Below are 12,073 nucleotides of genomic sequence, written 5' to 3'. Positions count from 1 at the left end.
ACTGATCCTAGTGTGCGGCTTCGGACACAAAGGGTAAATTGAATCTCATTCACACAAAACAGGCAAAAAAAAGTTTGCCCTTCCTTAGGCAGAAATACTACATTAAGGCAAACGCGACCGACAAACTCCTGCCAAGGCATTTGAGGGGGAAACACTCAGCCCAAACTATCCTAGGGGTGGAAGACCAGAATGGGACCAAGATAACGACAACCATCCAAATCACTGCACAATTATACACTTTCTACTCAACTCTATTTAAATCCGAACACCCCGACCCACAACTCCAACACAAATATCTACAAAACGATCCCAGTGTCTGACAGGGACCAGCTGGAAGTAGACATTGCGGGTCTCTCCCTAAACCAATCACTGGTCCCTGATGATTACCCCCACATCCTTCGATAAAAAATGCAGCTCCGTCTTGGTTCCCAAACTCACTGATCCCTTCAATTCATTCCACACTTCAGCACAATAACACGCTTGGTGGAGGAGGCCAAGATAATTCTATTTCCCAAGCCAGGTAAGGACCCGGCCAAATCTGGGTCTTACAGGCCAATTGCACTCATGAATTTGGGTGCCCAAATAATCACCAATGTCCTGGCTAACCATGTCGAACACTTAATGCCGACCCTAATCCACCCTGACCAAACTGGATTCTTTAAGAACCGACAAACTCATGATAATCTGCGGTGGGTCTGCCACCTGCTAGAAAAAGTAGATAAGAATGGGAACCCCTCCAATATTGGTCTCGTTAGACACAGAGAAAGCATTTGACCGTGTAGAATGGTTGTTCCTCTTCAACGCCCTGCAAACAATGGGATTTGGGCCTACATATGTTGCAATTTTACAAGCTAACTACGCCAATCCCAAAGCCAGACTATTGATAAATGGGCAATTGTCCCACTTAGTCCCTCTCCAGAGGGGAAAAAAACAGGGCTGCCCTTTATCCCCTCTTATATGCACAAAACCTAGAGCCTCTCCTGACACAGGTCTGCCATACAGCAGCGATTAGGGGTATATGCTTTGGTGCAGACATAAACACACTAATGGCTTACACAGATGACATGCTACTGGCCATCACAGACCCGGTTAACTCGCTTCCTGTGGTCGTGTTGGAACTGGAAAGATTTGGCCAGGTTGCCGGGCTCAAAATCAACATCCCAAAATCAGAAATCCTAAACTTATCAGTAGAGGGAGATGAACTAACCAGAGCCAAGGAAATGACACAACTGCAGTGCGTTCCCAAGAGCATCCAAATACTGGGGGTATTCATCACGTGCTCATGGACTATACAAGGCAAACTTCCAATCCCACCTTGCCCAAATCCAAACCCAATTACAGACTTGGACCCCACTAATAACATTGTGGTTGGGAAGAGTCAATTCCATCAAAATAGCTATCCTACCCCAGATTCTCGATCTATTCCAGACCCTCCCCATTAGGATACCGTCGCTTTCTTTCGCGACCTGTACGCTATGATATCCAAATTAATTTGCAAGAACAACCCTCCCCGAAAAGCATTGAAAACTTTAATGCTTCCCCCAAACAGAGGGGGCCTGGGTCTCCCCAATTTCCGACAGTACTTGAAGGCAGCACAACTACGTGTGATAAAAGATGGGGGCAGATGGAAAGAGCATAGTAGGTCTGCGACTGGAGGACATACTGTGGCTCAATAGGTCTGATAGACCACGGAACATTCACTGTAGTGAGATTAGGAAAATTGTGGAAGACACATGGGACCAAGCAATAAGGTTACACTACATCACTACCATTCCTTCTCCCCGTCACACCAATATTCGCTAACCTCCAATTTACCCCAGGCATGCATCAGGCAAATTTCACAAACTGGGTACGAACAGGCTGTACCAAACTCTGCGATATGTTCCATGGAGACACCAAACCTTTTACCCAATGTAAAGAGGAATTAGGCCTACACGAATCCCAGCGTTTTCAGTACTTCCAAGTGCGCCATTGGCTGATGGCCACATCGAACAGACAGGCTGCCACACGATCCTTGACATCGTTTGAAAAATGTCTAACCTCTAACCCAGGAGACAAACACTTGATATCCAAAATGTATACATTTCTCATGGATGAGCTCCCACCGTCCAGCCACCCTTACCAATTTAGATTGGAACAAACCCTGGGTACGTCGTAGAAGACGGAAATTAGGCCAACGTGTGGTTCGTTATCCCACGGCTGACAGTCTATCCAAATTAGGGAATTCTGGATAAAAATACTGTTCCAGTGGCACTATACACCCTCACGACTACATAAGCTGCCCCGGTCCATATCAGAGAAGTGCTGCAGGAGATGTGGAAATACGGCGGATTGGCTACATATTTAGTGGTCCTGCCTGAAAATACAAGGGTACTGGAGGGAAGTGGAGGGACACATGCAAAAGATATTTAGTGTCACTAATGAGAGACCCTTAGCCGATACCCTCCTGGGCCTGGCTGGGCCAGATAAGACTATGGCCGAAATATCGGCGGAAAGCCTACGCCATCCTCAGGTTAGTAGCTCTGTTAGTAATGGCCAGGAAATCGAAGTCCACTGACCCTCCACAAGTACTAGACTGGATTCATAAACTGTGGGACTTAGTTATGATGGAATGGGTTACATTCACAATTCAAAGGGAACAAAGCAAATTCAAGACATTGGTCAACCATATTGCACTTTTTCCACAGTCACTATGTTGAACAGTATTGTCCACACAGATTGCGCCTGTTGGGGATATCCTGAACATTTCACAGACGTCTGATCGTTGGTTACCCCATCCGTGTACCGTAGGGGAGGTGGGTGGATGGGGTGTGGGGCAAGGGGAGTGTTTAAATATGCCCTGTTATACTCAAACTCAATAAATAAAAATATTTCTAAAACATTTCACTCATTTACTCTACAGTAGAAGGAGGCAAAATTTGGAAAAGTGCCTCAAGCGAAATGTTCGATGTGTTTATTCCTTTGAAATGTATCACTACTCTCTACCGTTCGAAAGGGTTTATTAAAGCATTTTTAAAGGGAATTTAAAATTAAATGTAAAATATTTTATCACGCTGCTCCAAATATGGGAAATGGCAAGGTTACAGTTTACTTAAGTTCTTTCACGAGAAGAGAGCACAATCAATCAATCTTTCTTGGACATTTTCTCAAATGTGCTGAAGCCAGTAAGTGACTGAAACATGGCGGCCAAAAATAGAACATCACTTGGAAAAGCTCCAGCAGATGCAAAGTGAAAATCAATATCAAGAGCTTCTGAAACAGAACAACAAACAGCAGCACGACTTGTCGACCAGAGGACAAGAGCAACTTTCTCCAGGGCAAATGAGATGCCAGAGCAAACTGAAACTAGACTTGCTGACATGAGGACAAGAGCAACATCCCCCAGAGCACATGAGACACCACATGATCAGGACATGGGCAACGCTGGAAACCACAGCTGGTTAATGGATATACGTGTCATTGGCAAATTGCTATATTTCTCAATTGTTTAAATATGTATCTTTAGTATTGGCTTGCATGAACCTAGGAGTGCGAGCTTGTATCGACCCAATGTAGTAGTTCCTTGTAACTTTAATTTGTGCTTATATGTTCTCTCCATGTTCTTTCATTATTATTTCAATCTACAATCATAAGAAGTATAGTTGCATCTCATCAGGAATTGATGGATGAAAAATGTTTATTGTCTAATATTAATATCTGAGTGGAATTTCTTTAATCACCCTTTTCATTATTGATGGGATGTTATTCATCCCTGCTGTTGTTCAACATCATGTGCTGTGTTATACAAACTAAAATGATTGGCAAAATATGATGAGTGGTGTAAATTGGGTAAGGGTAATTATCCCAAACGATAATGTGACCCCTCCAGAGTGCTATAAGGCTGTTACCACTTAATGTTAATAACAATACAATTAGGAGTTGTTGTGGTGTAATAAAACATTTTAGTTTCATAGTGAGTAAAATACACAAAGCGTATTAGTAAATTAAATTAGGTGTTATTTTATAATATTAAAATAACTAGATTGTCTGCATAAGTTTTTAATTGTGATCTTGGTTGAACTGGAATACTTTTAGCATTCGCTTGCATTAGGTGCAGTGGTAACGTGAACGTTTTTTCTTTACTAAAATGAAAGCATTGTCCATGTTTTAGCTTTCACTTTGGTGTGTTAAATTAGGTGTCTTGTTCAAAGAAAATTTGCTGGGGAATTACACTGCTGCTTCTTTAACGCAGAGAAATGCTTTAGTACCCTGGCTGATTCTGAGGTTAGATGCAGTCAACACCAGTACTTATCAACTGCATTCCAACAATTCTGATTGGCTGAGAAAAGATCAATCATGTCGACTTCCATGTGCTAATTAAGCAATATAACCCAAGCAGGGGGGTGGGGGGGTACTAATAGTTTTAACACATGGTTTCTCAACTTTAAAAAAACCTATTAGGCAAGATGCCTGCCATAGACCGGGGAGAAGGGACCTACACATAGTCTTTTCTCCCTTTTCATGGCGGCCATTGCTGCTTCGGGGGATGTGCCGTGAACACGAGTGTTCCCGGCGTTGGCGCTTGACCAGGCAGTGCAAGGTGTGTGGGGCAGGAGTGGGGATTGTAGAAGAGGAAAAGGCACGTGGCGTTGGGGATTGGGGGGGAGGGGACACGTGGGAGAGCCTGGAATTTCTAGCTCCCTAAGAGTGTGGTAACTGCAAATCCAACAGCGTTAGAAAGCTGAGGCTCAAGTCTTAAACTCCAGAGCTATCTGTTCTCAAACTGTCAGTCTTGCGCCCCCCACACTCGGGGAGCTCCGCTACGATGGAGGGTTTTGAAAAGTTGAGTGAGGTATTGGTGAGAAGCAGGGCACCAGATGCTAGTTTGCTTCATTTGCATGGGAGGAAAGGTTGGTAACCAAACAGGAAGGTGGTGGAGTATGACTGGGGAGGGTGGCAGGAGGCCAGGTATTGAGTGTTTTGGTTTGGGATTTGGTGAGGACCTCCAATTTGTTTCGGTGTTTGAGGGGTGCAATGAAAAACAAGGAGGTGGTGAGGCAGCCAGAACATCATAGCATGTTTCCATTGTTAATGAGGGAGAACGGAAGGGTAGGGAGGTCTCCATCTAGGATCCCCTTGTATCTCATGTCTGCACCCCCTGCAATTCTGATATGTGGGGACATTGCAGAGGGTGGGAAGGGGACACAAGGGCATTCATACAAGGTCAAGACTTTAGGTGTCTACCTACAAGCATCCTTAGGAGCGGAAGCCCATGTAACATATCTGAAAAACAATTGCCGATATCACCAAAGGCTGCTCGGTCGCATCAGGCCTGTACTGAACAAACAAAACAGCCCCATTATCGTCAGAGCCACAACCTTATCTAGACTGGACTACGGAATGCACTGTTGATAGCGGCTAACAAAAAATGTATCAAACAATGTCAGATCATATAGAACAACGTGGTGAGTACAATTACCAGGAAAAAAGGGGTGAACATATCACAGAAGACAAAGTCCCTTCATTGGTTAGCCCTGGAAGACTGCATAACCTTTAAAGCAATGACCATTATTCATCAATGTATATTCCGATCCGCCACCGTCTACCTAACAACCTGCCACACCTTAAGATCCAAAGTGCAAGGGTTCATGAAAGTAACTCACTCCAAAAAAACCAATGGACTTGGGCGAGTCTTCCCTACCAAAGCGACATCAAAGTGGAATGAACTCCCAAACAGCCTAAGGCTAGAACCTAACTACCTATCCTTTAGGAAGAAACTGAAGACACTGTTGTTCAAAATAAGGACCTGTATAATCACTAAAGAACATGTAAAATAATCTACTCGGGACCTGTAATCCTGCTCTTCTGTCCCGTCACTTCTTGTTGTCCTCGTCTTTATGTAATGCGCCCTGATGCCTGCGGGTTTTGGCGCTATAGAAACAAAAATAAATAAAAATACACCACAAACAATTGTAGATGGGAAGCTATGAATTTTGGAATGTAATCCAGCTTGGGGTTCTTAATGTCATTGACAACTCAAGCTTTGCTCTAGTCTATCGGATGCCACTTTAAAACCCCTCAACAGAATATATCCCTGTAGTTAAGTACATATCTATCATTCCGTATATTAGCAAGCTGTTTTTAGGAGGAGTAATACATTGGCCTCTTTTTTTTTCTTTTCTTCATTTGGATAGCATAATTCTATACTATGTAAAATATGTTGCCATCTAGTCTGTGTGCAGCCCAGCCTGCGTGTTCTGTATCCAAGGGCCTAGACAAACTTTGGTATATGATATGCATCATAACGCACCTGTACACAAGTATTTCTATGTGCGACAAGACATAGTAGGGAAGACAGAGGGAGTACAAAACAACGATCTTACTAGGCCTTGTGTCATTCAGATTGTGCAAGTGCAGGGAGGAGAGGGAGAGAAGTGTAATCAGGGCACCATTTCTGTAAGTAAGTGCAGCCAGGGCAGCGCAGCTCTGGGTGAGTGCAAGGAGGCAGGGGACTGTAGGGTTACAGATGCAGCCCCAAGTGTGTGGTAGGCTCAGAGGCAGTGCAGGGGCTACTGGTCGTGGAGGAGCCTGATGCCCATTGAGATTCTGAGGGAGGGGGAGGAGGGGAGGGGATGGGAGGGGAGGGGAGGGGAAGAGAGAGAGAGGGGGAGAGAGAGAGAGAGAAAGAAAGAAAAAACACAAAAAAAACAGAAGCAAAAAGGAAGGGCTTGAGCTGCTCCCGGAACCTCATGTGGTCTGGCTCAAGTTTGATAGTGGCAGGGAGGTAATTCCAGATGGAGGCACCCGTAGAAGAGAGAGATCTACCACCCCCTCTCTGCCTGGAGAGGCGTTCTGACCCTCAGAGAGTTGGTACTGGCTGAGCAAAGGGCTCTAGAAGGAAGGTGTTTAGGAAGAGCGAGTTGGATGTAGTGCGGTCCCCAACCCCAGAAAGCCTTGTGGACGATGCAGAAGGTCTTGAACTTGATCTTTGCAGCCAGTGGAGAGATTTCAGGGCTGGAGAGATACAATCCCTGGGCTTGAGGCCAAGGACAAGTCTTGCAGTCCTGTTCTGGATTATTTTCAGAGGAAGGCAGAATTGAGACAGAGGCTGTTGTAGTAGTCCAACCTAGAGAAACCCAGGGCTCTGGAAACAGTGAGCTTCTGGGGGAAAGTGAAAAAAGGAAGAATATCTGCAAGGAGGTGCAGCTGGTAGTGGGACTTCTTAACGAGGTCTGTGATGTGAGGGGAGAAGGAGCTACTGGAGTCGAAGATGACACCAATTTTTTTTTTTGCCTCACATGAAGGTGAAGGAAGAGGGCCCAAGGAGGGCAGCCAGAGTGAAAGAGGGAAGGCAGATATTGTTGGAGGCACGCCACTCCTGAATCGCGGATAGACAGTCAGGAATGAGCGAGAGAGTCAGGAATGAGCGAGAGAGGAGAGGAGGCTGAGGGGAGACTGAAGGTTAGAGGAGAAGGTAGAGATTAGGTGGGCCAAAGGGGCCAAGTAGACGTTGAAAAGCCAAGGTGAGAGTTTAGAGCCATGGGGAACACCACTGGTGGAGAGAGGTGGTGGAGAGGAAGGACCCAAGTTGTATCTGGGAGGGTCGGTCCAGGAGGAAGGAGGTCAACCAAGCCAGGGCCTGATAAGGGATGCCCCGGTTCTCGCAGAGACAATTGAGCAGGATTGCATGATTGACCGTGTCGAAAGCAGAGGCAAGATGAAGGAGAAGGAGGATAACAGGAAGGCTAGAGTTGAGATTGAATTGGAGGAACAATATTAAGTTTTTACAAAATGTATTGGAGCTGCATCTTGATGCTGAACTTGTCGTCTCATTTACCTCCTAGGTTTGGCAGATTCGCGTTGATCTTCATTTGTTGAACCATGAAGGAAACATTATTGATGCGGCCAGCATTGCAGCAATAGTAGCTCTGTCTCATTTCCGCAGACCCGACGTGTCCATCCAAGGAGACGATGTAACTGTTGTAAGTATATGAAGCAGCCGCCTGAAAGCTGCCTTAATGTGCCACTCTAGCTTGTTCTTTATTTCATAAGCAGATAAGCTGATTGCTGCGATACAATCAGCGGTACAGTAACTTTAAGTGGAACTAAATGCACTGCAAAAAATGAACATATTCCACCCTTCACATTTTTTCAGAATACTAAAATCATTCACTGTGGTTAGGGAGTAGTTGGGAGAGGCAAAGAGAGGAAGGGGATGGGGATTGGGGAAGCATTCCTTATAGACCTTTTGCTTTTCATACCATATGCTTTGTGCTCTGGTGTCTGATAGTCTTCTTTTTTGGTGTTTTCTCACTGTACTAATAGCTTCCAAATATTGCCCCTATATTCGTTTGTGAAGGTTGCTTTGACAGCGATATCTGAAGATTATACCATCTATGACAGTTAGATCTGTCATTTCACTTGTCCATTGGATCACTGAGATTTTGTGGCCACTCTACCAACTGTTTTAGGATAATTTATTTGCCGAACTTTATCCCTCTCGCGATCAAGCATTTTCATTGCATGAAACTTAATCTAACTAGTCTAGGTCATTGAAGAGGCCTTTGTCAGAGAGACGGTCTTTAGTCCTTACCTCATGTTTTGGCTCAAAGCCATTTTAGATTATTTTACAGGCTCATGGCATATGGCTTAAGGCCACACGATCCAAAAAGCTGTTCCAAAGTTGACCTTCTAGCCCAACTCTTAGCCTCAAAAGCTTGTCGTGGAGGGGGGTGGGGGCGTGCAGTATAGCCTAAGCACAATGCATTGTTGTGTGGACTTAAACTGAGGTCTGCAATTTTAATTCTTTTCAGAATGTCAATCCTTTTTTCTTCAGGAAGCCTTTCCTTTAGTTTCTCCTCCGGCTCCATGTAGTCTTGTTCAAAATGTCACAATTTTCTATTCACATAGCTATGTATAATGTAGATGCAGCTATATTGGGTTCATCATCTTTCAGAACTTGCTGTATTACTGTTGTCGGGGGCACTTGGTCTTGAGCTACTTGTAAGATATACACACGAAGGGCACCCTTTAGACACCTGTATATCTTTTTTTTTCTAGCCGAGGCAAGTCATATTTGGTGCTTAGTTGCCTGACACTAAGCATTTTCTGTCCTTCTAATAGTTGCACAGTCATTTTATCTGAATTCTTTTTTATATCTGGTAACTGGTGATCCAGTTTTTGGCATAGATAGTGGTTTTCAAATGCTTATGCAAATCCTTGTTCCGATACATTGTCTGTATGCCTATTTCTGGTTCTGTGAAGGATATTGACCAGTTGGCTCTCTTTACCACTTCAGACCTTACTCAGTGGGAAACGATTGACCCAGTTCAAAGAGTCGAAAGTGCAGCTGCAACATTATATATGCCTGGCGATAGTCTTAGTTGGGGGAGGATGAAACCAGCACTGCAAGCACTCGATTGCTTCTTTTTGAACAGAGGTAGACCTTTTCCAGACAAGTCTGCTTAGCCTCTTTTGCAGATTTAGGCAAACCATGGGTTTGAGATTAACGCAGATCATACTAAACAGATATACTAAACTTGGAAGGATGTTCACCCTAATTGTCAATGTCCTTACATTGTCTCCCCTTATTTAGCATGTTGGCACTTTAGTTTCAGCAGTGTGTGTTAAGAGGGATCTTTCAGTCCTGTGTACCGGGTGCGGGGTTACTTTCCTAAACCTAGGCAAACATAAAATGCTTAAGATGTCCTTGAATCAGCTAGTGATTGCTGTTGTGAAGCAGTTGAGACCAGCTCTTAGGAGGGAGATGATGGACACGAATACAGGGTAACATATTAATAATGCCCATACCAGGGTGTTATGAACCTTTACTTTGTATGTCTTCAAAGGTAAGTAAAGCTGTTGATGCAGATTACAGCTAAGTAATTAAGGTTTACGAATCCCATGGAGCATTCCTAGGTCTTTGTTAGGAAAGATTTATCTTTTAGCAACTTTCCTGCCATAGATTCTATGGACCTGACTATTTTTGCTTTGTTTATTAACCTGTTCTGACTTTTTGAGAGGAAGTAAAGCATTCAGCTCCACTTCTCCTGCCTTTTGCTTATTTGTTATGGGGAAACTGATCAGTTCATCAGACTATTAGTAGTGGGAAACTATGGTTCCCTTTTAACTTTTACACTTTTGTAACTTTTTTAACATTGCACATTGCATCTTATAATGCAGTGCAAGGGTGATACTACTTTTGTATCACCCTACCCTTTTTCACTTTGGATTTGTGGTTACTTTTATATATGCCTAAAGACAAGCTGGCGGTAGCAATTATATTTGTACCACTTTTGTTTTTTCTTGTGTTCACAATCGTGTTTACCACTTTTGGCTTCGAAATGTGGCCAGTGTCCTACAATGGCCACACCATCAGATTTTCGCTTGTTCCTTGCCCATATTGTTGTTTGGCCGCCTTCCTGCTTTGCCAGGTCAGGAAATCCCATATAAGGTCATGAACATGCAGTTTTCACTGGCTTATAATGCCAATGCTTTGTGTGTGGCCCAGGAAGTCGGTGCAACTGTCTGGTCCCACTCCACATCTGTGGTGGCAGAAAGTCTGGGTGTGGGCATGATTGAAACCGGTAGTTGTCCCTGATTGGACAACCTCTGGCTGTTAGAATGGTGCAGATCCTTACCATTGGTAGGCTTGGACTTGCTTCCTAGCTGGATTTTGGATAAGAAGACTCCTACAGCATTTCTTCAAATCAGCGTTGGAGCTAAGAAACCCTTGTAGAAGAACAGCCGTGTGACGATCAGAAAAAGAATTCCGAAGAGGCCTGGCCCGGTAAAGACCTGTTTGACTACTTGATCTGCGAAGGCCCAGTGCAGTGCTTCAACTATTGGTCAGGTGGGACCAACCAGTCTCTGTGTTCTTGAGGATCCAGCCATCCTGAGCATTGTGAAGTGTCCCTGGACCACCCGGTAGACTGTCCAGTGAGCTACCTCTGTAGAGTCGTGGCATCCAGAACTTTGGTGGTCGCCAGCTTGTGGTACAAGTCGCCTCCCAGCACCTCCCACCCTTAAGCTATCCTGTCCTGGAAGGACTTCTACAACCGCGTCTGCCGTTGTCTGTGTATGGTTGCTGTCGCTGGAACTTGCCTTTCCCTGTTCCTGTGAGGGCTTCATTTATGAATCTTGCATTTCTCCATCACCAAGGGTTGCACTCTGCTCCTGGACCCAACCAGAAAAATAATTGCACCCGCAGCTCCTAGGCACCTCTCACTGGAACCAACAGCAAGGAATCCAACCTCCCAGTAGACCCATCCAATCATCTGGAAAAATCTGAGTCAGTGGGGAAAGTAAACGCAAAGCATTTGTCTTCCCCTGTCCTCCATGGGGTAACATAGAGAATAGGAATCTTTGTATCCTTCCATTCCTCTGCTTTTTGGTCGTACAACCTGAAAGATGAAAACACATTTTCCTTACCTAGAAACCGTGTTGCATCACTTCTTTTGAACATTCACCAACACAAATAACTTACGTGCTATACATACATTCTGGGGAGAAGCATTGTGGCTGCAGTCTCTGTTGGGTACAAGGCCTCATTCTTCTTAGAGTTTGGACTGCTGAAGTTAGGGAATATCATTTGTGACTTGGTTCCATCTTTGCTGCATCAATTTACTTACCTACTTTTGTTGATTTAAGTCACTGAACACATTTTAAGAACCTATGGTGACAGTCTAAATGTTTAATATTGAGTGTTGTGCAACATTATAACCCGCCTGTTTCATTCTTGGTGTGTGTAAGGCCTAGAATAAATACTGTATTTTGTTATGCATTCCTGCCTAAATTGAATTATTGTGTGCCTCACTGCGTGGACTCATCGCCTGAGAATAGCCGTGACTGTGGCTTTCTAACTGCCCCTCTTGTGAATGTAGTCTCCCTATGCATATACATTCATAGAGCACAAACAACCTGCCCGCTATCTAAGCGCTATCCAGTGAAAGCAAGATGTGGCCTAATTAGAACAGGAGTGTCTCAGTTCCGCACTTGTATTGGCAGGAGATGCTCAATTTCACAAACTCCACTGGCAAGGCATTGCATAGCTTTTTTTAAAAAAAAAAAATGTATTGGTCATTTAGCTAATAAC

General features: G+C 44.2%; 1 protein-coding gene across 2 annotated transcripts in view; it reads left to right on the top strand.

Annotated features, from left to right (window-relative positions):
- EXOSC9 (exosome component 9) overlaps positions 1 to 12,073 on the top strand; it is a 1,088,118-nt gene that overhangs the window by 350,944 nt on the left and 725,101 nt on the right. For both annotated transcript variants that reach the window (XM_069631163.1, XM_069631164.1), the window contains one exon: positions 7,824 to 7,961. In XM_069631163.1, coding sequence (XP_069487264.1) covers positions 7,824 to 7,961 — 138 coding nt within the window. The remainder of the gene's footprint in view (positions 1 to 7,823; positions 7,962 to 12,073) is intronic.

Source organism: Ambystoma mexicanum, chromosome 6q, assembly GCF_040938575.1.
Source record: "Ambystoma mexicanum isolate Mex_15411 chromosome 6q, UKY_AmexF1_1, whole genome shotgun sequence".
Lineage (NCBI taxonomy): Eukaryota > Metazoa > Chordata > Amphibia > Caudata > Ambystomatidae > Ambystoma > Ambystoma mexicanum.
The sequence above is the reverse complement of the archived record's forward strand: the minus strand, read 5'-3'. Positions and strand labels throughout refer to the sequence as shown.